This window comes from Motacilla alba, chromosome 10, assembly GCF_015832195.1.
Source record: "Motacilla alba alba isolate MOTALB_02 chromosome 10, Motacilla_alba_V1.0_pri, whole genome shotgun sequence".
Classification (NCBI taxonomy): domain Eukaryota; kingdom Metazoa; phylum Chordata; class Aves; order Passeriformes; family Motacillidae; genus Motacilla; species Motacilla alba.
In genome coordinates, this window is record NC_052025.1 from 8,622,675 (window position 1) to 8,648,882 (window position 26,208).

The 26,208-nt window shown below is 44.8% G+C and overlaps 1 protein-coding gene across 1 annotated transcript in view; it reads left to right on the forward strand.

Annotated features, from left to right (window-relative positions):
- The first annotated feature begins 12,700 nt into the window (after nucleotides 1-12,700).
- MYO5A (myosin VA) overlaps nucleotides 12,701-26,208 on the forward strand; it is a 90,018-nt gene continuing 76,510 nt past the window's right edge. The window contains exons 1-3 of the mRNA XM_038147310.1: nucleotides 12,701-13,131; nucleotides 23,639-23,749; nucleotides 24,813-24,984. Of these exons, the coding sequence (XP_038003238.1) occupies nucleotides 12,997-13,131; nucleotides 23,639-23,749; nucleotides 24,813-24,984 (418 nt within the window). The 5' untranslated portion in view covers nucleotides 12,701-12,996. The remainder of the gene's footprint in view (nucleotides 13,132-23,638; nucleotides 23,750-24,812; nucleotides 24,985-26,208) is intronic.

Here is a 26,208-nt window from a genome sequence, read left to right on the forward strand (position 1 = left end):
CTCCGTAACAGATGATTGTTTGGGTCCCTTGCACTGAATGAAGGGGACGTCTGGGAGCCAGCTTGGTGCAAAGAAGTTTGCATTGCTTTAGACTGTTGGCCTAAATATGGCAACATTTCCAGAAACCACAATACTGGAAAAAAGTCCCACTAATTTCCCAGTCAGCCTGGGGCTTGGTGCTGATCCTTGCGCAGCTTCCAGATCCATGGGGTGTAATTTACACAGTTAGCTCAGTCCCCAAGGTTACAGTAACACCCTCTGTGCTCTGCATACCTGCATGCTACATGATTGTCTCTCTTCCTACATATCTCCTGTATTACATTTCAGAGTTCTTAACTGTTCCATCAGTACTGGCTGGAACCAGCCCTGTTTGTTTTCTACAGCTAAAATCTCCAGGCCTGGTCCTTGAGGTGTGAGAATATGGGCTTGGCAGAGAACTCACTGCTCACTCATTGGACAGTGTGACAACAGAATAGGAAGTCCTGTGTGAGAAGGGAATTTCTCTGCACAGATCACAGATATGAACGGAACACAGATGTAAGAAAGAAGATAGGACAAATGTCTCTTAACTGCTGGAAAAATAACTGCATAAAAATTCAGTATAAAATTCTACATGTGGACTGTGTCAGTTACGTCACCTATTCACTGTTATCTGGAACACCCTGGGATCTATGCTCTGAAAAAAAGGCCATCTTTTTGAAAATATGTTGTGTGCAAGGGAAGAGATGAGATCTTTTAAAATCTTGCCGGCAAATAGCTGATGCAGGAGATGCATCTTAAAGTAATTGCTCTGGATACATTGCAAAAAGGTTGTTTCTTGGCAATTTTCAATGCCCCCAATTCCTGTCCTTAATGGCAGATTTGAAATCCTGGTTTATGCAAATTGTGTCAAATCATAGCATATTTTGGACTCGGGTATCTATTTTTTGCTGTGGCTTATAATTACATTTGGCTCCTGAGCTCTAGCTGTGAGTGGCTAAGAGCAGTAATCCACAGTCCAGGCAAACTCCTGAAACGAGTGTCTTTGAATTTAGCATAGATATGCTGAGGAAAGGGTTCAAAATATCGGATGTGAAGCATCACACAGAGGGAGGTCCAGGTCCTTTCTGAAAACAAAACGGAAATTTCAGTTTACAATTGCAGTGTTGGGCATGAAAGGTGAGTGGTAGCTTTTATCTCTCTGGTTTGCCTTGGCAGATGGATGAAGAGCAGCTATGAGAACTGCTTAGCCAAAACCACCCTTGACCTGGACAGCAGCTCCCACGAACCCATTCTGGGCTTTTTATAGCACTGAGAGTCAATGTGCAGTTCTGCTGGAGTGAGCCTCCTGGTGTGGGACAGCAACAGCAACTGTGGTTGATAAGCCTGGACATTCTGGCAGAACATGGGAAAGAATGTATTTTTAAAATTCTGTTCACATGATTTTGAACTCTCCCAGCAGAATCAGGTGGTTTTTTAATCTCTATTTTGAGTTTAGTAACCTTAGTTTCCTAGCTGTGAAGGCCATATATCTGCGCCTAATACAAACAGCTCTGGGTAAGCTACATATTTTTATCTTGGCTATTTTCTATTTGTGCTTGCTGCTTTCTCCATCTCCTTTTTAGATAGCAGCAGTAAAGTCCAGCTAAGCATTTATTGGAAGTGTTTGTTTAGAGAGACAGCATAGTGTTTTCTCTCTGTTACTAAACTGATGAGTGATTTCTGACCCATTGCTTTCATGGTTCAGTTTCTCTGCAAACAGGTTTGTCTGTTTCTTTGGTCGTTGTGAGTTTCAGGGGCGGTGCAGATGCTACCCACTGAATACACAGCTCTTAGCTGAACAACTGAATTCTGAGAGAGGATCAATAGGCAAAAGCACTTTGGTGGAGAGTATGGCAAACTTACCTATTTCAAACTTGTTTTGTATTTCGGACCACTTGGACTAGTAAGATGGATTTCCAAGGTGGAAAAATAAAACAGAGAGAGAGAATAGCTTCAGTTCTGCTGTCAAAAGAACTCTTGACATAACCTGAGCTGTACAAAACAGTCATTAACAAATCATAAAGGAGTTGGGTGTCGTCTTGAGACCTTGCTGGATCATGGACTATGCTTTTCATTCCCATTTGACACTTCTCAAAGATGTGTACCTCCATGTCTCGGTGAGAATGGACTTAATTATTCAAGGAACTAGTTTGGGCCCATTTCCCTTCAGTGCCTTCAGTAACGGTTTGAATGACAAATGCAGTGAAGCTGGAGGAGGCTGTAAACAATTTGAAGGGTGGGATTAGGATCGGTGCCCGTGAAAGGAAGGGACTGGACAGTTCCCTGCGCCTAGGGGTGCCCGCGGTGCGGAGCCTCCTCCACGCCTCGAGCAGGGCACGGGCTGGGGACCAGCCAAAATGATAAATATCCCTGATGACATAACGAGTGATTTGTTCAGTGTAGGAGAGAAAGAATAAAATTAATAAATAATTTTTTAAAAAGGATGCTAAGGGAGAGGAGGAAGACCGGTTGTGGCAGAAAGCGGAGGGCGCGCAGCCCCACTGTCCGCTCCCCCAGGGGTCCGGGAGCGGCAGAGTCCCCTGCTCCGCCGGGGCCGCGTCCCGCCCGCCGGTGGGAGGCATCGCGCCGCCCGCCCCGCGTCCCTGCCCGTCCCCGCCGCCGCTCCCACAATGCACAGAGCCCGCCAGGTAGCAGCAACATGGCGCGGGCCGCCGCCTGAGCATCCTCCTCCTCCTCCTCCTCCTCCTCCTCCTCCCCCCGCCCGCCTCCGCCTCCCGCCGCCGGGCTGCCGCAGAGGGGCCGCCCGCCCGCGCCCTGCGCCATGGCAGCCTCCGAGCTCTACACGAAGGTAGGGCGGCGGCGGGGCCGGGGCTGCGGGGGGCGGTGGGGCCGCGGGGCGGGCGCGGCGCGGGCGGGCGGCCCGGCGGAGCGGCGAGGGCACGGGCGGGGCCGGCGCTGCCTTCCCCGGCCCCGGCGGGCCCGCGTCCCGGCGGGCGAGGGGCCGCTCCCCGCCGCCGCTGGTGCCGGAGGGCTCGGGCCCGCGGGAGCCGCCGTGCCGCCCCTGCCGCCCGGCTCCGCGCTCCGGCAGCGCGGCGGGGATGCGCCGCGGCCGGGGAGCAGCGCGGTGGGGCCGCCCGGTTATCGCCTTCGGGAGCACCGTCCCGCTCCTTGAGGAAAAACGGCTTCTGCGACATAAGCGCTTTGATACTCGGCTACGCTTTTTGGTGACACTGCACCTTTGGATTATATTCTTCTGGCAGTCGTTCAGAAGCCCTGCAGTCAGCAGTGATGCGCAGCGTGACTCTCATATGCTCTTTAATCAGACATTTTTCTAATCTTTTTGGTGTTGTGTGTTAGTATCTCATCAGCTTCTGCCTGGAAACAGTTACTGTTCTGTGCATCTTGATGGCAAAGCCTGCAAATTGAGATGTGGAAATGGTTGTTTTCACCCCTAGCAATGCATTGTTTTCATTGCTCTGCCTTAAGCTAGTGCATAAATCTGAAAAAAAATGACAGACAGCAGGTCTTTAAGGGCAGAAGGGATGACAGAGGTCACTGGAATTGAGCAGGGCAGTACAACATGGCAATCTCCAAATACTACTTTCAAAAGGCTTGTACGGTCAAAGAGTGTTGGTATGAAGGCCATGCCATCTAGATCCTTGAGCCACTTAGTGAAGCACTCCAGAATTATCCCCAGTCTAGCACCCTGCAGGGAAGGAAAGGAAACAGACCTTTTGTTTTGACATGGATAAATCACCTTATTTGTAGAGTCCTCCCACTCAGGAGTGGTGGGACAGCACAGTGACTGCACCAGGACAAATCAAACCGGACAGTCCCTTCAACAGGGACTGCTTGCCTCTGCCTGCAAGTATATTTGTGTGGGACAGATTGAATGTGAGAGGTGAGGTGCATGCCTGCACCCCCAAAAGAATACTAAATACGTCAATGATAAGGCACACCTTGGTGTATTGTGTCTCATGCAAGAATACCTCTTTAAACTATCCCAAAGGAATAAAATTTACCTTTCTGGTAAATTCTCTCTGGTCATGAGAGCAGTGGTACTGCAGAGTTGTTTCCAGGCACCCAACAGACCTTCTCTGTGTAAGGAGTTATTTTAGAAATGTGGTTTTGATTTCTCCCTCTTTGTTGATGTTCTTCTTATGGAATTAAAATGTCTCATAGAGTGTGGATCAGACTACTTGCTTGTTCTTTTTTTTTTTTTTTTTTTTTTTTTTAATTTCCAACTTTGTCTGACCTTGAATTCTCTTCACTGAGTGGTTGAATCCTTTGGTCAGAAGCTGCTCCAAAAATGTGGGTGTGCTGTTGTCTTGGAACTGTGTTACAGTGGAAAGCTCAAGGCCCCTTATAATTCCTGAGGAGGGCCTGGCTCAGAGATGGGCAGGCCAGGGTAGGAAACCTGCTGGGCGCTCAAGAGAGGCTCTGCTGGCTTCCCTCTCTGCTGGCTCTTTCCTCAAGTAATGGCAGCATGCTGCTTGAATAGCATTCAGTATCTCATCCTTCATTAGGTAACATAAATAATGGATTTAAGGTCAAAGCATGCTGAGGTAAAAAGAGCAAACACAAAGTCAGACAAGCGCAGGGATGATCCTGCAGTAGGGACTCGCTGGGTGATGAAGGCCAGTGAGATTGTGTCTGTGCTTCTCTCACACCACAGGCTGTTCTTGTCCTCTTTAGAGACATACATAGGCACAGAGAGAGTGACTTTCACATCTTTTTTAACTGGTAAGCAGAGATTGTCATTCAGGGCAGCTGCTTAAAGTACCAGGGCTTCCAGTGTAGTATCAGCTCTTACGGTATGGTGTTGGCATAGATATTTTGCTGCCAAGCAGGGTCAGGGATGAATTTTCAGCACATCGTTGCTGCTGTGTGCCCTGGAGCAAGGGCAGCTCTCTCACCCTCTCCCACTGGATGCCCCCAACCTGCCTGTGCTGCTCAGGTGGCTGTGTTGGTGTAAGTGGCAACAATGGTTGGTGAAGTTCTGTTAATGACTGGATGAGCAGTGTTCCGAAGTCGTCAGCATTTCTTCAGGTGCTGGCTGAGAATGGCAGAACAGACTTATTTCCAGCTGGGGGTGGTGGAAGTGGGGCTCTCTGCTGTGTGCTTCAGTGTGTCCAGTTTGCCAGTATGTCATCCCTTCAAATTTGGGTTCTTTGCCTACCAACATAAAGCTAGCACCCAGTATCCCCACCACATATTGAAATAGCTGAAAGGAACTCTTATTTTTCCAAGGTTTTTTTTTTTGTTTTTGTTTTTGTTAGAAACCAGCGATACAGATTTTTTGAGGAAGTCATGCCACTCCCGTGGAAGCCCTACTGCTTTGATTCGTCCAGATGTGTTTCTAAATTTGGTGGCTATATAGCCAGCCTTGGAGTTGGACATGGTTGTAGTTAATCTAGAAGTTTGGATTTAAGTTAAAGGACTGGCTCAAGTGCACTCACAAACTAGTTGTGAGCAGTGGGCCCAAACTATGAGCCTTTGTATTCCTGTGCCCAGTGACCCTGCAAATTCAGCCTCTGTTTGAAGGCACTGGCTTTAGTTTTGGGGTCAAGCAGCTTAAATCAGTTCCACATCTCAGGCATTCTTACTGAAAACATTATGCTTTTGAGCCTTGTCCTGCTGGATATGTACCTCTAGCAGGTCAGTGGTCTTGCTGTAAGTTCATTTCTGGAAGTTTTGGTTCTTTGACTGTGCAAGCAGACTTAGGAGAGCCTTGGTGTGGTTCCTGGATCATTGTAGCCCCACTGAGCAATGCTTGGATGTCGCTGATCCATTTCAGCATTTCAGGAACTGTTGACCAACAACAGATACAAACCTGCTTCTGCTGACCCATAAAAATTGGTAGGGACAATCTAGGCCATGTACTGGCTTTTGTTAAGTGTAATTTGATTTCTGTGGAAATTAAGAACAAGGGGGAATGCTCTGCCTAGAATTGGAACTCATCTGCTGAAACTGCCTTGTTTTGTGTTTCAAGTCACCTTTGTGAGTTTCAGGGGTGTGAAACCTCGCCCCAGCACATGCTCTTCTCGCCTGTACACAGAAATGAACAGAACAGATCAGACACTGTGTTTATGCTGCCTCTTTTAAAATCAGAGTGAAGAGGTGACATTTTTTTTCTCCGTTTCCATCTATTTTTCCTTGGGTTTGAGTTCCTCTCTCATGCTGTGTTTTCCTAGAGCATGCTGCTTTGCCCTCTCGGGATTTCTGTTTCCCTTCTATATGGCTGTGTACAGTGCACTGATTTATTTACTTATTCATTCAGTCAGAGATTCATTTATTTTCATTCTTGCTGCTACCAGTGTGCTCCTCCCTTTCCATTATCTTTGAGACGAGGGGGAGCTAGCTCCAGCCAGCTTGGTCCTGACATAGGGCTAATCCAATTTCAGTGTTGGTGAGTGAAATGTTCCTGCGAACACAGAGGAATCAGTAAACAGTTTTCACTGGAGAGCATGGCCTGGGCAAGCTGATCTTGGTAGCTGACCTTGCAATGGTTCAGTTTGAGGGTTTATGGGCAATAAATTGAGTTAGGGAAGTGTCAGAGGAAACTGCATAGAACAAAAGCTGCTTGTGCTGTCCCCAGCGTTGCAAGTGGCCCTTTCTTGGTTTCCCGTGGCTGTCTGCAGCAGCTGCTCTGGGGGTGAAGCCAGGGGTGTTACAATGCTTGGTCTTCTCCTTTTGCTGTGCTGGGTGCTTACAAGCAAAAATGGCAAACAGCAGATTCTGACCAAGTAATTCTGACAGGATTCTGGCTCTGCTTGGGTACGTTAGTGCTACATGGGGAGGAAATCCAGCAAAAAACAACCTGAGAGTGAGAGGGGAAATGGAACTATTTCAACATTTCTGTGCCTATTAGTGGGCTTTCATTGGGATTTTAAAAAAGCTGCTTTAATGATATCGTCCTGTATATTGCTGTGCAGACTTGTTTTAAAGTGGATTCTTTCACCCAGTGTGCAAGAGGCCAATCCACACACAGAGTTGAGATGTTTGACTTTAAATAAGTCAAATACAGTTACAGTTCTGCACAGAAAGGGGTGCTAGGTGGCAAATCCACAAAGGCAGCCCCACGACTGCTGAAACTTCTCACTAGTTATACAGTTCAGCAAACAAAGGCATTAGTGTTCATTGGCTACAAGTTACCTAGTTCCCATATTAATTAGTATTCTGTCTTCTATTGGTTAATGATTCTCTTGCTTCTCATGCTAAGTCTTGCATGCTCAGTCTTTCTGTTCTTTTGGGTTGGTGATTTCTTGGGTTGGTGGCTGTGTGCCTGTGGTCAGGATCTGCCCCTGCTGGAGTTCCTTTTACCCAGCCAGAACTGATTCAGCACAGTTGCTTGAGTGGGCTCTGTTAGTTTCTTCCTTGCCTGGGGGTTCTGTCACATGTCTTGTGGCCCCTAAATTCTGCATTCTGTGTGCCCACTGTCAGTGGAGATCCTTCTCCCAAGCTTTGTTAACCTCCCAGCAGGCCTGAGATCACTGCCGCAGGTCAGCCCTAAACCTTAACAATTCTACCCACAAATACTTTGTCTTTCAAACACCTGGGCATCACTTAGAGCTTGTTAGCTGTTATCTGTTTCACAGATTGAATCTCCTTTCCTGTTGGTTGGGCTTGAAAGTATGCAAAGATCAATCAGAGATTATCCTTAGGAAAACTTCTACAATGTTCCACAATTCACAGCAAAACTGCTGCCTGTGCTCTAAGTGTTCTGTAAGCCTTGGGCAGTAGCCACGTGTCTCAGAAGGTGACAGCTGAGTCCTCCGGGAGTGCTGGTGCCGTCAGTGCAGAGGTGGCAGTCCTGCGGGCACAGTCAGTCAGTGCAGAGGTGGCAGTCCTGCGGGCACAGCTGGGCTCCTGCCCGGTTCAGAGCAGAGAGGCTCTTGCAGAACCAGCCCTGAGCTGTCGAGGAACTGCACCCCCGTGGCAGGGAGCCTTCACAGGATACTTTATAGCTGCCCTCTGCCTCTTCTTAAAACCCAGCACAGCAGCAGGACAGGGAATAATTCCATTTCTTCTCTGCCTGGGGGACCTGCTGTGCCTCTGGAATAAACACAGTGGAAGCTCTGCCAGTGACAGTCATGGTGCTGTGCACCCATTTTATTGCTATTGCCTTTACACTGAAGGTGCTGAGGATCTAATTGCCCAACAGTCCAACAACACTTGCTTTAACCTAGCCTTGACATTTTATGTTTTTGCAAAAAAACCCTTTCTGTGTAGTCACATGTCAGCCACAGCAGCTGAAGGAATTGGGAAAGCTCTCAGCTTTCCAGCAGCACTTTTGTGACACGTCAGCAGTCTGTTGGTAAAATAAAGTGTGCGGTTTGGGGAGCAAGGCAGGCCATGGTGTGAGAGGGAGCCCACTCTGCACCAGAGCTGCTCCCCTGGGTGCTGAGCTTGTCTGGAGGAGGAAATGATGCCGCCCTGGCGGGGTCAGAGACACCAAGCTGTTGGTGAAAGCTTCTGGGAGCCCACAAATAGCTTCTGGGAGGGTGCATCCTGCAGTCCTAACAGAACACTGTAGCATTGTTGGGAGCTACTTTTGGGGAGGGGTGATAGTAGCTTTATATTTTAAAATGCTCTTCTTTTATTTTTTTTTTCTTTTTCCCTGTAGACCTGATCTTGAAAGTTGTGTGAGTTCTTTGTTACGTGTAAAGAACTGTGAAGGTCCCATTTATAATAATTGGTCTTATTTCTTCAGTTCTTTGAGTGTCATGTTTAAACATTTACCTGGTAATATTAGTGGATTATGTGGGATCCTCCCCAGATTGTCACCAGCAATAATGTCTGTATGTGGAGCTGCCACTGGTCTGATTCTACTGCAGGGATTTTATAGCATGTGCCAGATGGGTTAAGTAATGGATTACTCTTATTTTTTTAGATAAATAAGTGATCAGATATAGTGCTGCCAAGCTCCTGCTGTGTCAGAAAGTGTGTGTAATGACCACCATGATTATCTTTGGTTGAGCCAGAGCGCTCCAGGTTGAGTTGTAAGGGTTTAGACAGATGTACCCAGCTCTTAGGGTGTGTTTGTGGGGCCTTTGAGAGTTTAATTCTCTCCATGTGTTCTAATAAAGTAGTTTGTCTTTCTGAGACTCATTGCCTAATCTGTATTGAACTAAAGAAAGCATTTTTGTTACTGAAATGTGCTCATTGAGCCTGCTGAATTGGAGGAAGTCACACAAATGTCCAGTGTCACATGGCTGCAGTTTCTGGGCAGCCTATTTTTAGTAGGATTTTTAAAGCAAGAAGCAGCAGTGAGGGTGAGCAGTGGTGGTTTGTGCTCTGAGGGAGGGCAGTGTGTGGCTGGCAAGCCTCTCTGGGGCTGTGCCTGCTCAGCCTCTGCAGCAGACCTGGGGAGCCTGGGATGGCCTATGGGGACACTCAGAATGACAGAGTGGGTCAGCTTGGAAGGGACCACAGGGGTCATCTGGGTCTCCACCCTCCCTGCTGGAGTGGGGCCATCCAGAGCACAGGGCACCAGGCTGTGTCCCAGTGGTCCTGAGTATCTGAAGTGAGGGAGATCCACACCCTCTCTGGGCAGCCTGTTCCACTGCTCAGTCACTGCCCACTAAAGAAGCTCTTCCTCGTATTAGGTTGGAACTCCTGAGCATCAGTTCCTTCTTGCTGGCTTTTGTTGTACTGCTCAGCACCTCTGAGAAGAGCCTGGTCCTTCCTCTTGGCTCCTCTCCTTTAGATATTTACACACATTAATGTACAATTGTTTATTCATGCAGTAATTTATACACATTCACTGAATTTGGGTTCCATTCTTTGACAGCACAAAGGATACACAAAGGAACTATTTAATTACTGAAGTTTTGCTTGTCTTACTGGGGTCTTTGACAGCTGCATGTGTATGTGAGCACATGGACGGGTGTTGCTGGTGGCATCTTGGCTAGAGGGGAGATGATGGACCCAGTTTTGCGTTGTGCTGTCCAGCAGCAGGAGCTCCTCTGATCAAAGTGAGTCAGGGGTTTGTTTTGTGCCTCTTGACTGAAGTCACCTTGCCTTGCTGTGTGGATGAAGTTAGGGGTGAGCAGAGTCTCAACTCCCGTGCCTGGCTGGGTTTTCTTTCTCGTGCTGGAAGGTGCAGAGGTTGTGGCTGATCTGGTGTTGTGCTCCCTGTAGTGGAGCAGTGTTTGCTGCTGTGTGTGTGGTGCTTGATCTGGCAGTGAGGGTTTGAGCAGCTGGGCCCGGGGCCAAGGGGCAGCGTTTGGGCACAGCTGTTGTTCCTGATGCTTCATTTGCAAGCTACTCCAATGAGTCGAAGCAGCAGAATGTACCTCCTGCTTCTCTTCTCTGCTGCTGAAATAGCAAGGAAGAGCTTCCTATCTATCCTTAACAATAGGTGGTTGTTGTTGCAGGAAAATGGGGTGTTATGGTCAGAAATAAACCCACAGTTCTTGGAAATTTGCATCGTGTCTGTGACGTTGACTTTTTCACCAAACCGTGTCTTTCTGCTTTTTTCCATGGACCATAACCCCACTCAAGGTATGCTAGAACAGGGATGATGTTTCTAAGAGTTTGGCTGGCTCTAACTGATATCAAACTTTTGAGTAAGTGGGAAGGCACTGGGTGTGAAATTAAACCTGTTATCTAAAAGTCATGGGAGACAGAGAAAATTTAAAGTGTTATGAATTCACGGGCTCTTTGTACAGTAACCTTCCCTTTTTCTGGCTTTTCTTTGAAGCTGGAGTTGTGTGATTGGGTTCTAAAACCTTGTTTGCCAACACTAGTGGCAAGGCTTTTGGTGACTCCTGGCAGAGAGCAGTGCTACACCCTTTGCCTAGGACTGCATCATTTCCTCCTTGTTCTCAGTGTTCTTGGCTTTGCTTAGCCCTGGGTTTGCTTAAGGCTGATGCTGCAAAGATTTCTCTTTATCCTGCGTGAGTAATCACGCATTGCTTAATTTTATGCTTTGAAATTGAGCACATAAACCTGAAAGATCAAGCCCTTTATTCTTTATTTCTTCTCATGGCAGGGAAATAACTTTGCTGTCCTACAGCTGTTAGGAATGATTTGTGCAGGAAAACAAACTAAAACATCCTGGGGGTGTCTCTCGTCCAGTTCTCTGAGGAAAGCTCAGTGTATGCAGCACTGCAGTGAGTTAGGACCTGTCTGCTTAGGGCCCAGGTTTAATGTTCAATAACCAGAGTGTATTTTCAGCAGAAGCATCCACATTCAGGACCCTGCCATCTTATGGTGCCACTCATCTTTTAGCACAGTCTGTGTTTGCAGTTTGTTCCAGGCAGCAGCCAAATGTGAAATGTGTGTGATCAGGTTATCCTGGGCTGCCCAGCACTGCACAAACATGAAAACCACAGAGTTATTGAGCTGATGATCTTGGTGATTTTGGGATCTTCCTGGGCATCCAGGTGGTAACCTGGGCCTTTTCTGTCACAGTACAGCTGCTTTGCTTGCTGCTGGTCGCAGTACTTAGTTGTTTGTTTCTGTGTGTCAGTCTGTATATATACAAATTAAATATAAAGAAGAAGTCAATGCTGTTATAACCGTTTGTGTGTGTTCTGTGTGGGGTTTGTTGTTGTTGCTTTTTTGGGGGGGTTTTGGTTTTTTTTGTTTCTTTGGTTGGGTTTTTTTTTTTGGTTTTTTTTTTTTTTTTGTTTGTTTTGTTTTTTGTTTTTTTTTTAAGAGCCTAAGTAGTTAGTGTGGTTACATTAGAGTGCCTTCCTTGCTGAATTGTGGATGTTAAGGAGCTCAAAGGTAAGCAGAGGAAACATTAGGCACTGCTAATGAAGTTTAAAGACTTCAGCTGAGTGTCTGTGGATTGCAGATACTGACTCAGCTTTTAATGGGAGCATTTGCAAATTTTAATGTAAATTTTGAAGAAGGTGCAAATGGATTATTTACAGAAGCAAAGATCTTGTGTTTTACACCTTTTGTTCTCCTTAGTGGCATGGATTTAGTTTCTTTGGCCTGTTAGCCAGGAACAGTAGCAAGATCTTTCCCTGAATAATTATGCTATGGAGGAACTCATATGGCTGGGGTAAAGCTTCTTGGAGCGTTGAGGGAAAAGAAGGTACAAACATGACACCAAAAAACAAATATGAATGAGAAGTCACCATGATCATGAATGGTTTGAGGGAGCATTATAAAGATTAAACAGGAGGAGAGTCAGCCAGGAATGCAGAATGCAGCTGTGGTTTTGTGTCTGTTAGCTCCATGCTGTTTGGTGAAAGTTGTGGCTACTTTCTGAACATCTTGAAAGCTGTTGCATTTCCCTCACTGCTCATCAAGCCTCCATTCTTGCCTTTTAACCCTGCTTCAGGTGTGGCTGTAGGTAGGTAAGGCTGTTAGGGTAATTCACATCGCCCCTGGCAATTAGCAGATGTGCCTTGTTGAGTTATTTAGCTCTTCGGAGGCAGGGGGGAGGGTTGAGAGCAGACTCTTCCAGGCTGCTTACTCTGTGGTCTGATGAGAGCCCTGGCTTGGAGATCAAATGTAAAGGCTGAAGCAGCATTGCTTTGAAGAGGGCATTTCTTCATTCTGTGTTTGTAGCAGCTGCCACAGGGTAAGGATGGCATGTGATTTGTCATGTTGTTTTCCAAGGCTGCTGTATGGGTAGATGTAAACTGCATGTTTCTAGTTTGGCAGTCCTAAATAGGGAAAAACAGGCACTTCTCATTTGAATGATGGACATTCCCATGGCTATGAAGAATCACAAACTCTTGCTCCAATTGTGTCCTTGAGTTCTTCCATTTGATTATCACAAGACAAGAGAGTTTTGCAACTGCTTTATGGTTTACAGGAGGACACTCTTGAGCTTTGTAGAGCTGGAGAAATAACCTAAAAATACTATGAGGCAGTCTAACAATGAGGGAATTCATTGCCCCAACATGGCTTGTCACACGTTACTCTCTGCAGACTCCATGGGTTATTCATAAGTATCTTTAAAGCAGATGACCTCAGTTGTTTTGCTGAGGAAACCAGAGAGAGATTCCCAAGTTGCATTATGAGTTAGTGTACAGCAACACAAGAGAGATGGAAATGTGTTCCGTGGAGATTGAGCCTGTTTTGCCTGGAAAGGAAACACCAGCTGCCTTTGAAAGCGCTGAAAATTTCTGTTGCAGGAGATATGGGATGGAAATAGAAGTTTTAGACTATATGTATGTTAAAGTAAGTAGAATATGTTCAATTGTTTTCTTGGTTTTCACACAGGCATATAGGTCTGTATAGCTAAGCATGTAAGTGCTTACTAGCATCATAGCATTACAGTGTAAGTGTTTATTAATAAGGATTTGAGTTGAGTTTGGACTTATGATCTTGGAGATACATACATGACTATTTCAAATATGCCAGTCATTAAATTAATTGTTTAGGAGGTGGTCTCCCTTAGAAAAAATCTTGCAAGAGGAGAAGCAGTTGCAGAAGTTGTTAGAATGTTGTGTCTGAGTGCACTGCTTCCCTGTGACAGTCTCATGTAGCAGAAATGTGAAGCTGAACAAACTTTTTGCAAACAATCAAAGAGAGAGCACTTGTAGAGAAAAGCAGTGGAGTATAAATGTGGTATATGCTTGAAAGCTTGCTTCAGCAGGTGTGACAGGGTGCAGTTTCCCCTCTGTGCAGCACAGAGATGTTTCCCATAGCCTGGGATGGCTCGGGATGCTCACAGCCAGCACAGCCCCTGCTCCTTGTGCCCAAGGGGCTGCTGAGGGCAGGGCTGACAGTGCAGGGGAAGGAATGGCTGCTGCTCTTGCTGGGGAGTTTTGGAGAGCAGCTCTGTGGCCACTGACCCCAGTTCTGCTTTCACAGCTTCCCCCAGTTGTGGAGGAGTGGCAGCTCTCAGGGAGGTTTGACTCTGCTCGCTGGTTTTGAGTTTGAGCTTGCCAGGTCATTCATATCAGGCCACTCTGGTTTCCTTGTGTGGGGACTGGCTGTAAATTACTGTTAATTTCCCATGAAAAACTGGTGGAACTAAATGTGGCTTCATTAGATGTGCTTCACTGCTGTCAGTTTGCTGCTGTAGTAGAGCAGAAAGGTGTCTGGGTGACAGCTACATTCTGGGTTAGCTGGGTAAAACAGCTTTTACTGACTTAGCTTGAGTTATTCAAGGAGAACTAGTTGTAATGATGCAACTGCATCTCAGCTGGGGCTTCTGTGTCGGCCTAACAAAAAATACTCAGTTAATCTTTGCTTTTTAAAACCTCAGTTTGGTGTTTTACTTTAAATGTAGCTTTTTGGGGGCTAGGATTTAGTAAAAACAAGATGGTGCTTTTGGACTTGAGCTCAGCTTTACAGGACACTCAGAAAAGTACAGCCTTATCTACTCTCAAATATATTTCCTTTAATTTTTAACTTTTAAATTAAACTTTCACAGTTAAGTCAGCAATTGTCCATGCTCCAGATGTTTTACAGATAGCAGAAAACATAAGCCTTATTTCACCTCTGTGAGCTAGGTGAGCACTCATGGCCCCGCTGTTTCTTTCTCGGTAACTCCTCGTTCCAAGCTGCAGTGCCGTGGCACGGTGCAGTGCATCTGTCTGATCAATACAGCCCTTTCTTTTGCCATCCTGCAAAAGCAAGGACTGGATGCAGCAGATGATGCCAGGGCAGGGCTGCAGATGGCTCTGTGCTGGGGCAGGGGCGCTGGCAGGGGAAGCTTCCTCCTGCTGTGTGTGAAGCAGGAGCCCCCAGCTGCAGCCTGCCCCTTCCCACCCAGAGCAGCACTGGGGCTGGCTCCTCAGGGAGTCTGCCTCCTGTGCCTGAGCTTCCTGGAAACTTCAGGGGAAATAATTGTAGGAAGCTTCTGGAAGGTCTTCAGTCCATCTGAGAACTTGACAAAGTGAAATCAGCATTTCATTGTGTGACATCAGCGTGAAAAATACAGAAGGAACGTGAGGGTCTGGACTGAATTTGCGAGTTACGTCTGTTTCTGCATTTATGCTGTCAAGTCTTTATTATGGCTTGCATCATCTTGATGTTGAAATAAAATCCTGCAGCCACTTGTTTTATTTGCCCTTACAATGTTTGTGTTATTGAACCTTAAGTTTAGACACCCATGCAGTAAATTGTGTTGGATGTCTTTTTGTGTTCTTAGGTGTAGGCTATTTTAACGTTTTTAAATTGGAGCAGCACTCACTGTAAGCACATAAACATGGAATCATGAATCCTTTCCTAGTGAGGCTTCTTCAGTGCCACAAGTCTCATTAGCCGAATATTCAGGGTAACTGCAGTTGTTTCATTTGCCCTTACATTTCTTGTGGTCACTCTTGTACAATTCTTGTAACGTGTTTTTCAGGTTGCAGGAATTGTGAGTTTTAAGGCGGACTTATAATTAACTTATTTTTGAAATCACTAGCATATAATTCCTTGTTGGCCTTCATTCTGGTGGCATGGATCGAAATGCAGTACAGCATTTGCTTCTCCGTGTGGGTATGACCCCAAATGAAATTTTCCATGAGTCAGAATATTTCCTGTCCCTCAGTCTGAGGTAGGCGTCGCACTTCTCTCCGTGTTTTTGCAGCTCTTATTGTGGTTATTCAGCTGGTTTGTGTCTCAAGCAGTGTCCAGAACGTTGGTGGGTTTGATCTCGCTGTTACTGCCATCTTTTCTGGAGATTTTTCAGAGCTGCATTCATTCCTTTGACAGGTCTAGAAATCCAAACTCTTGCAAACAAACACAAAATTTTCTTCAGCATTGCTGTTTCTGTGAATGTGTATTTTTAAGCCTGGTTTACTTTAAATGAGCTGGTTTTTTTGAGAAACATACTGAATTAAATGAGAACAGCATCTGCATGGAGCAAGGTAGCGGTGCTGCTGTTTCACTCAGGGTTTGTGGTGAGTTTTACACTGCAGGTTTGCTGCTGGAGGATGGGGCAGCTGGGCAGCCTTGGGGCAGAGGTGCAGGAGCATCCCTCCGTGCCATCCCGCGGGGCAGAGGTGCAGGAGCATCCCTCCGTGCCATCCCGCGGGGCAGAGGTGCAGGAGCATCCCTCCGTGCCATCCCGCGGGGCAGAGGTGCAGGAGCATCCCTCCATGCCATCCCTCGGGGCAGAGGTGCAGGAGCATCCCTCCGTGCCATCCCGCGGGGCAGAGGTGCAGGAGCATCCCTCCATGCCATCCCTCGGGGCAGAGGTGCAGGAGCATCACTCCATGCCATCCCTCGGGGCAGAGGTGCAGGAGCATCACTCCATGCCATCCCGCGGGCTGGTGGGAGTGGCAGGGACACAGGGAAGGATGTAGCTGTGCTTCTCCTCTAACAGCCTGGCCAGGCCTCTTTGTGAAGTGTCTTGTTTTTCTGTAGTTGATCACACAGCCTTGGTTAAGCCCTCTCAGAAGCATCATGTGGGCAAATCCAGGCAGTGCCGCATGGGATTCCCATCCCTGGGTTTCAGCAGCGGGTGCTGCTGGCATCACACCTGCAGTAGGTGACGCAGTACAGGATCCAGCCCTGGCTGCTGGCTGCCTGGGGAGGTGCAGGGGAGCCTGTGAAAGGGGATCTGTGCAGTGCCACAGGAGCTAACAAGAGCTGTCCCTGCATGCAGCAGCTTAGGGGGGTGAATGGGCAGCATTTTGATGGCTGAAGTATTCTTTGGGTTAATAACAGCTGGTTACAGACCGCATCTGTCTCCCTCTGAACGACATTTTGCAGAGACGTTCAAGTGCAATAACACAAAATGTAGAAAGCTGTGTTTTTAAAGGTGTAGAAAATGCTGAACTTTTAAACGCTTCGTGTGTTTTAACTCCTTAAAAATGTTTTATAGGACCATTGTACCAGTTACAACCTTGGAACAGAACTCCTCTTTGATAGATTTGGTAGTTTAAGGTAAAACTATGGTTTTTGGCCTTGATGTCAGGCCCAAGGTGTAGATTTGCAGGGTGGTAATTTTCTCTGAATTTCAGTGTACATAGACATCCTGTGTTTGGGATTTAGCTTTTTTTTTTTTTTTTTCATTCCTTTGAAGCAAGGTAAGGTTTCAGCTGTGTAAATCAATGATTTTCCAGTGGCAGATGATACAGACCTTGCTGCAGTGAATCTGTGTGGGATGCTGACAGTTTTTGCTCGTACCTTGTACAATCCAGGCGTGTTTGACAAAGGACATACAAGTGGCTTTTGTTGTTGCAAGCCCCCAGGCCCTAGATACAAAGAATACTTTGTAAAAATGCTTGAAGGAAGGAAAGAAGGGGGAGTGGGGGCTTTTATAGCCTAATGATTCAAATGTAGGGGATATTTATAGGGTAGATGAAGTACTCGAGTACAACAGATTTCTTCTCACTGTGATTCCAGGAATTTCCTTGTGCATGGTGAAGGATGCAGTGCCTTACCTGAATACCTGTGAGCCAGGTTTGCAAACTCATAGTGTGATATGCTAGGGGGTAGCTCAGAGCCTGGGTCACTGCTGTGCCCTGGATTCTGTTTGGGAGCTCTGCTTGTGGCTGGTCAGGGAATTCCCATGGGACAGAACAGCACAGGGCTTTTGATCTTCCTGTGAGGTCAGCTAACTATGTGGATTGCTGTTCAGATAAAACATCAATACTAATTGTCACTTATATTTCCCCTACTGTATATCATAATACAAGTTTCTTTTCAAATTAATTCAGGCCTTAAACTCTACAAGAGGTTTGTAAATGGCTCTTGCTGAGCAGCAAGACAGAAAATATGCTCTGTGCCCAAGGAGTGCTACTGCCTTTAAGAAAACTATAATTTCTGCTTGGATTTTTTTTTTCCCAAATTAATGATTCCATTTCCCTCTGGCCCTAAGAAGAATTAAGATGAGTTGGTCAGAGGTTTTGCAGCAGCCCACTTGTCATGGGGATGCTCTACTTTCCAGTCCTCCCTGGTTACTTGGCATTCATATGAGAGAAAAGTCCTGTCTGACTTTTCAGAGTGCAGGCAGCAGCAGCAGCAGCAGCACTCTGGTAACAGGAGTGCACTGTGTCCTTGGGACTGCCCAGGGATCCCAGGATGGGTGGCACAAATTTTAGTGCTTTCACTGTGTGAGTGATCATGATCTCTTTGTGGGAGATCCAGACTGGTCAAGTTAAGACTTGTGTTTGCCTGTTACTCAGCTGGCTGTTGATCTGCTTGTGTAGAGCTTATAAAAACTAAACTTTGCCGTTTCAAGTATTTCTATTTCTCAGCATTATTATCTTTGGTGGTGGCACTGTGAATCAAAAATAGGGGAAAATATGAAGCTGAAAGGAAACTGTTCTAATAGCATCAAATTGTGTTTCCAAAGCAACCCCAGCCAAGGTAATCCCAAGAAATCCTTTTGTAATGACTTTGCATTTTGCAAAGATCAGTTCAACACTGCTGCAGTGTGAACTTTGATGACTTTGTGCTCTGTTTTGTTGTTATACCTTACTAGCAGAGACACTTCTTTTGCCAGCCTAGCAATGCAGCCTCCTCTCTCCAGGTGGCCATGTCCAGTCAGCAGCAAGTTCACATTGAATCATTTTGGTGAAATTTGGCTTTGACTTTCACCAGCTGTTGCTTTCCACTGGCTCCTTCAGCTGGTGCTGCCAGAATTGACGGTGTCTCTTTGATCCAGACATAAATGAGCTGCTTTATTCCTGCCCAGACCTGAGGTCCTTCTTGAAAGGGAGGGGGGCAATGTCTCTCATATTTCTTTTCATGGTTAACATGTGAAAGACTGTGGTTTTTGAGGCTGTCTGTAAATAAAAAAAGAGATGATCCCTGCTGGAGTGAAAATCATACCAGTTCACTTGTATGTGTAGGTCATGCTGAGAAACTTGGGACAGCTTTCTCTGAGTTGAAATGTCCTTTTTCCTTCTAGGATGTAGCTCATTTAATGAACTCCTTCAGCTCTTAGGCACAGAGCTGGTGAGCTGGGAAGATAGGTGTATCTCCTCCTGCTGTGTTTGTGATTGTGCAATGGAAGTAGGAAACGATTTGCCTGCTGCCGAGACTGCTGAGCCGCTTGCATTGCTAATTCTGTTCTGTCAGCAGTGTCAATTAGTGCTTCAAGAGGTTAATATCTCAGAAGAGAGGCTTTGTGAGTCATATGGTCTCATTTGATAGATAATTGTTACAGTCTGCTGATTTCCTCATGTGATCTAAGATGAAATCATGAGGTATGTGATTTTCTATTATATTTTCTTATTATGTAAAGTTGTAGTAATCCACCCAACCTTCTGACCCACCAATAAGATGTGAAAACTTCTGTGTTTGTTTTCTGCTGTGAGCTCTCTGAGTTGCTTTATAGATGTCTCTAAACTATTGCCCAGCTTGTCCTTCCTTGAACAAAGCACTTCACACTTCCAGGGGATTTTGGAGATGCTGTTTTTTTTATGTTGGTCTGCTGAGGCTGAAAGAGCGTCTAGGCAGGAAACTGAGATCTGAAATAGTCCTGTCATTATGCATTTAATTATTTTTCTTCTAAATTCCAGGACATCTCCTTGGTATCCCTTCTATTTTCATTCAGACTTTCAGCCTGGTTGAGGTTAAGGGGTGGTCCTGCGGGTGCTGGAGGTGCCCTTGCTTGTGGGGTGGGAGGATGTTGTAGGGTGCTGTGTGTCCTCCCCAGTCTCTAATCCTGCACCCCCAGTGCAGTCCAGTCACACCCACTGAAGGAGGATAGCAAAGCTCATTTATTTGAGCCAAATCAGTACTGAAATATAAACTGCAAGTGACACTAGTGGTAAACTTGGGCTGATATGAAAGGTAGCAATATTTATCTAAAATTTCATTTCATGCCTTTCCTGGAGTAAGTCATACTTGTATCTCCCCTGTCAGAAGTCTTATTTTGGTGGTTCAAAATTTGCCTTGAACTCCCACGAAGAGTAATGTATTCATGGATCATAATTAGGATGATTAAACTAAAATTCATTTGATTCTTGCTGTAATGTATATTGTCATTTCAGTGCTAGAATTTTAGACAGCACAGTCATTTTTAAACTCGAAATTGCTTCCCTTTTTAGAAGGCTGATTCGTAAATCAGTGGCTCTAGAACATTTATCTTATTTTAGCCTTATTCTAATGTCATGAACCCTATTTTATATACCACTAAGTAAAGAGGGATGAATAGCAGATATCAGAGTAAGGTATTTCCCAAGAGAGGCCCTTGGGAGAGAGGTCCTGTTTCCACCAGTGTTGGTGCTTTGGTTTTCTCTGTAGGGTTGAATCCCAGTAAAGGCTAGGCAGCAATGGAATTTCAGTATCAACTGATTATATAAAAGCATGAAAATCTGATTTTGCAAAACATTCTACTAAGTTAATGAGGTGAGAATGTTGAGAAATGATTCAGTACTTATAATTAGGAATATCTCTCTCTTTCCTCCCACCCATTCCTTTTACCAGGTGTTTTCTTTGGCAGGGATTTAATGCTAGGCACTGGTGCTGGAGATGAAAAGCTGCAGCCTGGCGCTCATAGGATGGCTTTAGTATCTGTAGGGTTGTGTCATGGAAGCTTCTGCTGTCTGTAGTGGCTCTGTTTCTATGGTGATCTGTTTTCTGCTTTCTCTTTTCCTTCTCTAGATGGTATAAAATGTACAGTTTTAGCTGGATAAATTAAAGATGCCTGTTCCATGCTGCCATAGATTGCAGAGTTAGAAACTGCTGCACAGCATTTGCTGCTTCAGGTTATCAGCATTTGTCTTTCAGGCTGCTGCCTTTCTTAGGTCAGGAAACTTTTCTTTGTGTAGCCTAAAGGAATCCAGCCTGCTGATTCCTTCTGCTAGACAACATTTAAATGCTTTCCTCTTTCACATTTACTTTGCTTTCTGTTAATTCCTTGGAAGAAATATCCTATCAGAAATATTGGGGGTGGGGAACTTCTGCTGCATCTCAGGGATGGAACCTGGTCAAAGTGTGGTATGCATTCAGTCTTCAGCTGTGCCTGATGCTGGAGCATCTCTTGTTAAACTGAAAAAACTTACCTGATTTTGTTTTTTAGCTTTTTGTTTTGGCAGGTTCTTTTTTAAATAAAAGAATTGTGAGAAGAGCTTTATTGTGCTATGTTTGAAGGATTTGAAATTGTCATGTGAAATTACTATTATATGAAATCATTAGTTTATGATTTATTAAGTTTTACAAAGTATCTTTTGTTTCAAACCAAGTGGAAAGGAAAGAAAGCATTGTTCCTTGGCCTGCTACTTGACTTTAATATGGCACCTCTACTGTCAAGTCCTGTTTAATTATTTTGGACTTATTAAAGTTTCTGTGGGTTTGTGCTTGCATTGCACAAACACTTGTTAGCACAGACCTTAATTTCACCCCGAAGTTCCTTGCCTTGTGAATTGGGGATCCAGAAGGGGTGAAAACAGCTCATCCAAGTGCCCAAAGCATGCCTTCTGCTGCTGCTCTCCCCCCTTGTTAGACAGTGCTCTGGGATTGGCAGGAGCACATACTGAGTAATTGTTTTGGGCATCTTCTATTCTTCAAATCATTTATCTCCTGGGGAGTAGGGAAAAGATTATATAAATAATAAAATAAAGCAGCACTTTTGCACTGTGAACACCAGCAAATACATATGAAACTAAAAACTCAAAGAAAAAAATAAGCCACACAAGCACAAGTTGACTACAAAGAGCAAAGCTTCTTATCTTTGTATGAAGTAGATTTTTAGGGCTGGCAGTAACACCCAGTGATGATGGAGAAAGGCCAGGTGTGGGAGCATGACATACTGTGCAGTGGGAATGATGAAAATGAGTTTTTATTTATTTATTTCCTTCTCTTTCTCCTTTCACTTGGTTCATGTGTGTGGGCATAAGCTGTGCAGGAGCTCTGGGGGTGAAGGCAGTGCTTTGAAGGCTGCCATGTGCTAAGGATAAAAGCCATTGGTTTAGGCTGTTGTAAATTACCCATGTGCAGTGTTCTCAAGGATCATCACAGGTATGGGAAACAAATTGCTTCCTGAAGTTGAGAATTGCTGCAGGAGCTGAGCCTCCCTGGCAGCTCCAGCTGGGCAGGTGCACTTCCCTCTCCTGGGCCAGGGGCTTCAGGGGTCCTGTGTGGCCACAGCTCTCTTCACAGACAGCAGCAGGCTCAACTTCCCAAAGATTTTTCTTGGGAAGGCAATGAGAAGCACAGAGAGAAGAGAAAACAATTCTTATCTCTAATCACTGCTCCTGTTTTTGCACATGTGGAATGTGTTATGGGGATTGCTTACCCAAAGTGAGTTGTTAATTGGATGCAAGTGAAAGTTGTTTTGAGTGATTAGCCAACCACTCAAAGCTGTCTGTCTGGAGACAGTCATGGGGTTTTCTTTAGTATAGTTTTAATATAGTATTAATGTAATATAATATAGTTTTAATGAAGCAGTTGTTCAGCGTTCTGAATCATGGAGTCAGAGCACTTTATTTGCTGTATGGGGGACACCCTGATATGACAGTCCTGCTCCCCAAACTGCTACTCAACACATTTTGTCATGCCCTACCTTGCAATAGGAAAGCAATATGAAGTTTTTCATGAAGTCTTTCACAAAATCCCTAGCAGAAACAAGCAGTTTCTAGTTTACTGTAGTGGGAAAACTGGGTTAATAAGGGGGGAAAAAAACCCCTTAATTCCATGAGGCAGAGGAAGCTATACATAAAGAAGTTGTGTAAGATTAGATGGTGAAGCTGTATGACCAAATGCAGTTTTCTCTGCCATCAAATGCTTTGACAAATGTAGTTATTAAAATATAGGTATTTCGAAATAAGTTGGTGGACTGAGAGTGTTTTGCAACGAGGTGCATGAATGCACCTCCAGAGCCAAGAAGCTGCTTGGTTTGCAAAGGTGGTGGCTGTGGTGTGATCTCAGTGCTCTCTAGGCATAGCAGGAGCATTGCTTCAGGAGCTTGAACATATTAATGTCCCAGCCTTTGCCTTGTTCTACTCAAGAGCTGTGTTCTTATGTGTGTATTTGCACGTTCATGTGACTCTCTAAGTGACCAGCTGGTTTCCATACATCTTTAATTGATTCTTGAATATGAGGTAACAGTTGTATCTTCACTCTTTGAAAAATATGAATATTCTTGCTGGTTTTGAAAACAAATCATATGTTTGCACTGGGTCACTTTAATTCATAAAGTTTGTATGAAAATGATCATTAATGGGAATCTGGTTTGTTCTTGGTTTTTTTTCTTTTATCTGGAGGCCTTTTCAACCAAATCTTTCAGTTTGTTTTTTTTTTTCCCTTTGGCATTCTGAATATAAACAATTTTACAATAGCCGTGTTTGTAGCTACAAAGGAAGAGCTTTTAACACTTGATCAGGCAGCTTTGCCTAAATTAACACAGATGGGCCAAGGTATTCTTTTGGGGGAAAAAGAAGACAAAAATGGCTCTATAATATTATGCTACAAATGCATTTAGAACCTACTCAGAAGAGTTACTCCAAGTAATCCTTCTGGATAGCCAAATTTTTGATCTTTCTGAAAATGCTAATTTTTTTTTTTTTTTTCATTGTAGATTTTCAGCATTGAATATGTATCTTGGAATACCTTTTGCATGAAAAATGCCTTTTTTTCTCTGTGTAGGCAATAAAATTATGCTTGTGCAGCCATTTATCAATAGAACAAGTTATTCACCTTAGATGTGCTAATTAACTTGCCTCTTGCTTAAGGCTTTGTCTGTTAAACATGTATTTAAAAAAGGAAAAAAAAAATAGTGTTATTTATTTTAATGATTTAATATAGTGCAACCAAAGCTCACAGATCTTTTGCTGTTGTTGTTGTACTGCAGTATGCCAGGGTTTGGATCCCTGATCCAGAGGAGGTGTGGAAGTCAGCAGAACTCCTCAAAGATTATAAACCTGGAGATAAAGTCCTTCAGCTTCGACTTGAAGAGGGCAAGGTAAGTCTGTATTGTTTGTAGGCTGATAGTTCTTGTTCTCAACCAGAGTCTGATGTTTCTATTGCAGGAAGCTCTGCTGTCACAGTATCTCTATTTAGATGTGTGCAGTTGGTTCTGTCCACTCACTTTCTGCAGCATTTTTTTGGTGTGATAAATTTTACTGTTCAGTTGCAAAGATCAATTTTGCCTTGTTTTCAAAATAAATTAAAAAGCAATTTCTTTTATCCACTGCCTGTTATGTTCAGTGGCGTCATCGTTTTCTACTTTTGCCATTAAACGTATAGCCCTGGTTTGCTGTTCCAGGGAGACAGGGTTGCTAGGAGAACAGTGTTGCAGAGAAAGAGCTGTGACTTTTAAGTTGAGCGTAACCAGCAGAAAATTAATACAGATATAAAAAGCAAGGATTAAGGGCATTACAAAGAAGATGCTGTGTACTGTATTGAGAAATGATGACATGTCCATGTACAGTTCACATCCTTTGAGTTGTTTTTTTTTCATGGAAATAGCAGGTAAAGTGATTTTAGATCTGGAGACAGATGCAATTAGAACATGTATATAAGAGAATAATTTATATCTGAAAAAGTTCTGAGCAGCATTTTTTTCAGTGTTTGCATTCTTCATGGTGTTCTGCCAACATTCCCATGTTGTGTTACTGTGTATGAAACTGGCTATAGATTGGTGGGAATCCTTTTCCCCTGCCTGTTCCACTCAAGAGCAAAACAATAGGGAAAGGTTGGTTAGATTTATGATATAGCGTATTTTGGTTTATTTAATAAAATAAATAATAAAAAGATATGGCAGCAAAAGCATGGGGTTTGCTTAGATAATAGTCTAAAAAGATGATATCTCTATACAGTTGCCTGCTGTATATACAGACATCCCCTCTGGGAAGTTTTAAATGACGTTTTTGGAGAAAGAACTGCTAACTCAAATCACCAGAGAACTGAAATCTTGCACTGTGGTTTTTTTACCTTGTGCATGTTTTGGTGGGAGGAACAGCTGGAGGAGCTGAGTGAGGAAAGCCAGCCAGCAGCTCTCTGAAGTGTGTCCATTTGGTTTCCAGGACCTAGAGTACAGCCTCGACCCGAAGACGAAGGAGCTGCCGCCCCTGCGGAACCCGGACATCCTGGTGGGAGAGAACGACCTGACAGCACTGAGTTACCTGCACGAGCCTGCCGTCCTGCACAACCTCAAAGTCCGCTTCATCGACTCCAAACTCATCTACACCTATTGTGGCAAGTACTGCCTTTCATGGCACAGCCTTTGCAGAGACTGCCCTGGGCAGGAAAAGCAAAGCTGTCTGTTGATGTGTCTGCCTTTGACTTAAAATCATTTAGTGATGGAACATGCTGGACTGTTCTTAGGGAAATCACTGTGTTTGTGGCCATTAATAGACTGGAGAATACTGAGGTTCAGAGAAAATTGACTTCACTGTGTGTTCCTCTCACTCCCCAGTGGAATCTGTTTATAAAATGTGTATTCAGCAGTTTTTGCTTCACAGTGGGATTCCTGTGTGGTTGATGTTCTCCATAGGCTTGCTCAGGTGGGGCTGGGTGGGAGGAGGCTAACACACTGCAGATGCAGGAGCTGGCCTTGCTCTTTGGTGGGTTTGTTGCCCAACTGCTGCTGTCTTTTGGAAGACATCAGTTTGTTTTCTTTTTCATGTTTTCCAGTCTGGGCATCTACAGAAGTGAATTTGTAACAGTCCATGAGCCAAGGCTTGTCTTATCACAGTTACAATTGATCTTCGTTTTAAAAATAGCATTTAACTCACAGCAGAGGTTACCCAAACTTGTAATTGCCTGTGGTATTTTCAGATGGCCAGAATGGAGGAAAGTTACTTAAATAATCACTTTATCATAAGCGCAAAATTGCAACGGAACGGTCTGTTTTAAAAATAAACATTGTGAGGTAGTTTAGGCTTAAAATTTAAATCTGATGCTTCTGGGCTTTTTTTCTATGTGTGCATATGTTCCTTTTAAATCTCAGTGTTTAGTCAAAATACACTGCTAGCTTTTAACATAACTTTTCAAGAAGACAGGCAGCACGTTAAACATGTTGTGATGGACAGACAGAGGCATTAACATCCTGCCACGCTTTGCTCACTCTGGCTGCTCCTAATCTGCAGATGCTCAGCAGGGCACATCTGTTCCCAGTCCTGCTCTCAGCAGTGACCAGACTACAGGGGACTGGATCAGGCTTTGCCACCCCCTGCTTGCAGCCAGACCTCACTCCCATAGGAGTGGGTGATGATTCACGCCACATCTCATCCAGTCATGCAGTCGGAGCACAGAGTAATTCAGGTTGGAAGAGATCTCTGGGAGTCTTCAGTGAAGCTTGCTGTTTGAAACAAGTCTGGCTAGATCAGGTTGCTCGGGCTCAGACCAGCTCAGGTGTCTGGGTGTTTGAGTATCTCCTCTCCGGGCAGCCCCTGCTGAGGGTGCTCGCTGTGGTGCCAG